Here is a 4666-nt window from a genome sequence, read left to right as displayed (position 1 = left end):
TACACGTGCCTCAGGTTTTTCTATTTTAAATATATTTATTTTGTTCAAAGATGCTGATTTTTTTTGTTTATCAATTGTTTTGTCTAATTCACTTGTTTTTTGAACTTTTTGGTTTTAATCTTTTTCTTCATTTCTCTAATTTCTGCAGCTTTGTCTAAGTTTTTAAAAAAATCTTCCTGAATTATAATGTAATAAAATATTTGGCTTCTGAATACTATTTTTTTTTTTTTTTTTTTTTTTTTTTGCGGTACGCAGGCCTCTCACTGTTGTGGCCTCTCCCATTGCGGAGCACAGGCTCCGGACGCGCAGGCTCAGCGGCCATAGCTCACGGGCCCAGCAGCTCCGCAGCATGTGGGATCTTCCCGGACCGGGGCACAAACCCATGTCCCCTGCATCGGCAGGCGGACTCTCAACCACTGCGCCACCAGGGAAGTCCCTGAATACTATTTTTGACTGGAGTCCATAAATTTTGTTTCCATCTTCTAAATTGCTGGCAATTGTAATTGTAATTACCTTTTGGAACCTACAGTTATTTAGTAAGTGATTTATAAATTTTAAAATAGCTAGAGAGTTTAAATTTATTTTTGGTGTTTACTCTTGTTTTAGAAAGTACAATGTGCTCAGAGCTTTTATAATAGGAAGAACTACCTATGTTACACTGTATGTATTATTTGGTAGCCTGATCATTTCTGTGTCGATAAACACTCTGCTATAATATGATTTTTAGTGGCAGCAAAGTATTTTATCTTATACATGTGTCATATTTTAAATTCCCTATGCTTTGAAGATAAATGTTTCTTATGTATCACTGCAATAAATAATGTTGAGGTGAACACTATTTTTACTATATATTTGAGTATATATCCATGATCAGTCTCTTAAATTTCTAGAAGTTTAATTTCTATTTCAAAGGATAAGGACTTTTTAAAGGTTTTTGATCTATAATGCCAAATTGCCTTCCAGAAATGTTATACAAATTTTCTGCTTCCAGTAGTAGTGTATGGGGTTCTCATCTCTCCATATCCTGGCCAACAGGTATAACCATTGAGCCTTTTATTAATACATAATGTCCTTTGACTCTCGTAAACTTTTTTGATTTAAAGTCTATTTTGGCTCATATTAGTATAGCCACCTCTGCTCTCTTTTGGTTACAATTTGCGTGGAATTTTTTTCCCCATCCTTTCACTTTCAATGTATTTGTGTTTTTGGACCTAAAGTGAGTCTCTTATAGACAGTATACAGTTGGATCATGTGTTTTTATCCATTCTTTCAATATCTGTCTTTTCATTGGAGAGTCTAATCCATTTACAATTGAAGTAATTACTGATAAGGAAGGACTTCTGTCATTTGCAATTTGTTTTCTGTATGCCTTATAGCTTTGTCCCTCATTTCCCTGCATTACTGTCTTCTTTTGTGTTTAGTTGATTTTTTTTGTAGTAAAATGTTTAAATTCCTTCCTCATTTTCTTTTAAGTTAAAGAGGGAACTTGTGACTTGTCTGTAGGGAGAAAGTACTACTCACCTCCAGATGAAAGTTTCCACACAGAAATTGGTGCCTATTGCTTCCTGATCTTTTGTTTTATTCCAGAAAGAAGAAAAAGAATTTCCATTGGAAATGTTTCAATTTTTAAATGTTGGCATCTAATTAATGAATGTTGTTAAACAATGTTCAGGTCAAACTAAATATATTGTGGACCTGATTCAGTGAGAGAGCTACCATTTTGTAACTTCTGGCACAGGGTACATGTGAGTCAAAATAAGACTTCCTTTCCTCTAGACTAGAAAAAATGCCTAAAGGGAATGTAAAGAGGACTTCAATGCTGTGTGTGTCCTTAGTAAAGGGACATAGCCTCTTTCCCCCCTCCAACTCTGGGCCAAACTCCTGAGGTCATGGGAAATGAAATGCCAGATGGTTTGGGGGGATTCAAAAGCAGATTCCTGTGGTCCTCCTTTCCTAAATAGAGTTCAGCACTATGATGAGACTCAAGAATTTGTTTGGCTCAGTGTGATATAGGAGTTTCTAGCTGTGTCTTGGCAGACTGGACTGAGATTGCCCTGTTTAGGGGCTGGGAGTGACTGAGTTTATCTTGTTGAGATAGCACAGAGTGACAGAATCAATTTCTAGGAGCCCAAGAGGGTCACAGAAGTTGAAACTCAGCTGAATTGAAAGGGTCTTTCAGATGGGGATGAAGGGTCACACATCAAGTCTTATGGAGGTTCATAAAAGAGTGCGTCTTCAATTATAAAACCAGTTACATTTCTTTTACTGGGTTTGAGTTTATGGATCAAAAACTATACCCTCTACACTGTCTTTTCTGCTATAAATTCTATCACATCCTAGGTTTGATATGTAGTATTGTCATTACTGTTATTTTGTAAATCATTTTTCATTACAACTTCAATTTTTTCTTGACACAACGGTTACCTCTCCCCATCCCAGGTTTTATTTAGAATTTAAATTGCCTTTTCTATTTTACAGAACTTCAATTGTTTTTCAGATCTGATTTTTTTAAATGGGTCGCAGCATATGAAATTGAATGTATTCATATCTGGGAAAACACATTTTTCGGAAATTCCTAAACATAAATATAATTTTCATACCTGTGAAAATGTGTGTTTTTGAAATTACAAAAGCCCCTATCTATGTTTAATCTTAATGTTTTTACCTGTTTTCTTAGATTTTTAAAAATATGTAAGTCCAAACTTTATCACCAATATCTTTATGTCCACAATTTGCTGCTAAGGTTTTTTTGTTTGGTTGTTTTCTCATTGCTCTCTCTCAAAGCTACTTATACACGTTATACATATTTTTCTGTTTTATTTTCATAAACTATACACTCTCTGTAAGACCAGATAGAGATGTCTTTCAATGTTATTTAAGAGGTAATGAGGTCAAATAAATCAAAGCAATCGATATATAATAAAGTTACTTTGGCAAAGTCACAGACATTTCTAGAATCAGCTTTATTTGTGCAATGAATCTCTGAGGAGATGTCGCCTCCTCAGGGTGCCTTGTGTATCTAAGACAGAAACATAGGTCCCCCCCCCACACACATTCTCTATCCTTTTACCTGGTGTTCTTTTTTTTCTCGATAGCAATTTATCTTTATCTGTCACACTATTTTACTTGTTAATAGATTCCAGGCTTGTGTTTGCAAACTTGGTCTGATTTGTTCACAGATATTTCTCCAGCTTTTCTGGCAGTGGCTGGCACACAGTAGCTCTTAATTAAATGTTAAATCAAAATGCCTTCAAAGAATCTAGAAACTGCCTAATGCTCAGGATGTTCAATGACTGGAGTTATCAGTGGTGCAGAAACACATTAATTATAAGACATCTACAAGTGAATAACTTTTTCTGAGATTTTTTTTCCCAGCCCTTTCCTCTTTTACCTTTGTAATTAAAGCTCACTGGCCTAAGAGTAGCCTCAGTCTATCAACCTTTGGTCAGAGAAGAGGTTTCAGAGAAAAGAACACAATTATCACACAGCGAAAGGAGTAGGGGTGGGGAGGAACAAAGGGAAAAGTTAAGCAGTAGCCTCAATGGGGCATTCCCGGCCTGGATGTCCAGGTTCGCCCAGCGGTAGCAGTTGACCTCGCTTCTTTTGCTGCAGTTGATGACAGTTGATGGCCATGTGGCTGGTCTCGCCACAACGGTAGCACTTGACTCGGGCACAGTGTTTCTGAATGTGGCCATATTCGCCACAAGAGTAGCACTTCTGCCCCTCCTGATGGTCACAATCACGGGCCAGATGCCCTGGTCTGCCACAGGTGTAACAGCACTGCTGTCTTTCTCGCTTAGGCTTAACACAGTCTTTGGTGATGTGACCACTTGTCCCACAGTTGTAGCAGATGTCATCGAGAAGGTTACAGTTCTTAGCATGATGACCAGGCTCACTGCAGCGTTAAAAGATGACAGGTAGGGTGGCAGAACTGCACTGAGCACCTCGGCCACCACCTCTAGCTCCGTGCCCTCGAGCTCCTCCTCCTTTAGGGCCAGAGTGTCCACACTTGAAGCATTCCTTACTGTTCATGGCTGCAGTGAGATCTTCAGGTGAGCGGTCCCACTGCTGCCCCGGAAGCCCCAACAAAACTCCCCTTACGGAGGTTTAAACAGAAGTGGCTGTTTTTCTCGAGGGGCCTCAGCGACGTCACACAGGGTTTGCGCACGGCCCCATTCTTGTGTCACAGGCGTTCTAGCAGTCAGCTCCTTCCCGCCTGACTTTCCTGCTGTCCTTGAAGCCCGAAGCCCGTCTCAGGGGCGTTTTCCATTTTTTGTTTGTTTATTTTTGTTTTTGTGTGTTAAATAAACACTTCTTGGGTCGCTAAGTTTGAGTTTGAATTCGTTCTTGTTCAGAAAATGTGCCTTGTAGGATTTCTTATAATTAAGGCTTAGGCCTTCTTTGTGGTCCAGTAGATGACCAGTTTTTATATATGTGCTTTGGACATAGGAAAGATATGTGTTAGATGTATCTAATCCAGTAAATGAAAGAAATTATAACAAATTAGAGTAACCCATTTGGGGGGGGATTAAAAAATAAAATACAAACGTCCATAAAGATATGAGATACATAAGATAGAAAAAAATGTGTAAAATGCTACAGGGAGATTTACTCACAATTTAGCCTGTTTTATTTCAGGAATCTAAGTTTTCAACATAATCACCAC

General features: G+C 38.2%; 1 protein-coding gene across 1 annotated transcript; it reads right to left on the bottom strand.

Annotated features, from left to right (window-relative positions):
• Window positions 1-3525: 3525 nt before the first annotated feature.
• On the bottom strand, window positions 3526-4032 carry ZCCHC13 (zinc finger CCHC-type containing 13). The gene is given in 3 exon segments (XM_029241521.1): window positions 3526-3578; window positions 3581-3626; window positions 3628-4032. Coding segments are annotated over 3 exon segments (504 nt in total).
• Between the last annotated feature and the right edge of the window lie 634 nt (window positions 4033-4666).

Source organism: Monodon monoceros, unplaced genomic scaffold (assembly GCF_005190385.1).
Source record: "Monodon monoceros isolate NGI ecotype Baffin Bay Population unplaced genomic scaffold, NGI_Narwhal_1 Super_Scaffold_22, whole genome shotgun sequence".
In the NCBI taxonomy this organism is placed as follows: Eukaryota; Metazoa; Chordata; class Mammalia; order Artiodactyla; family Monodontidae; genus Monodon; species Monodon monoceros.
The sequence above is the reverse complement of the archived record's forward strand: the minus strand, read 5'-3'. Positions and strand labels throughout refer to the sequence as shown.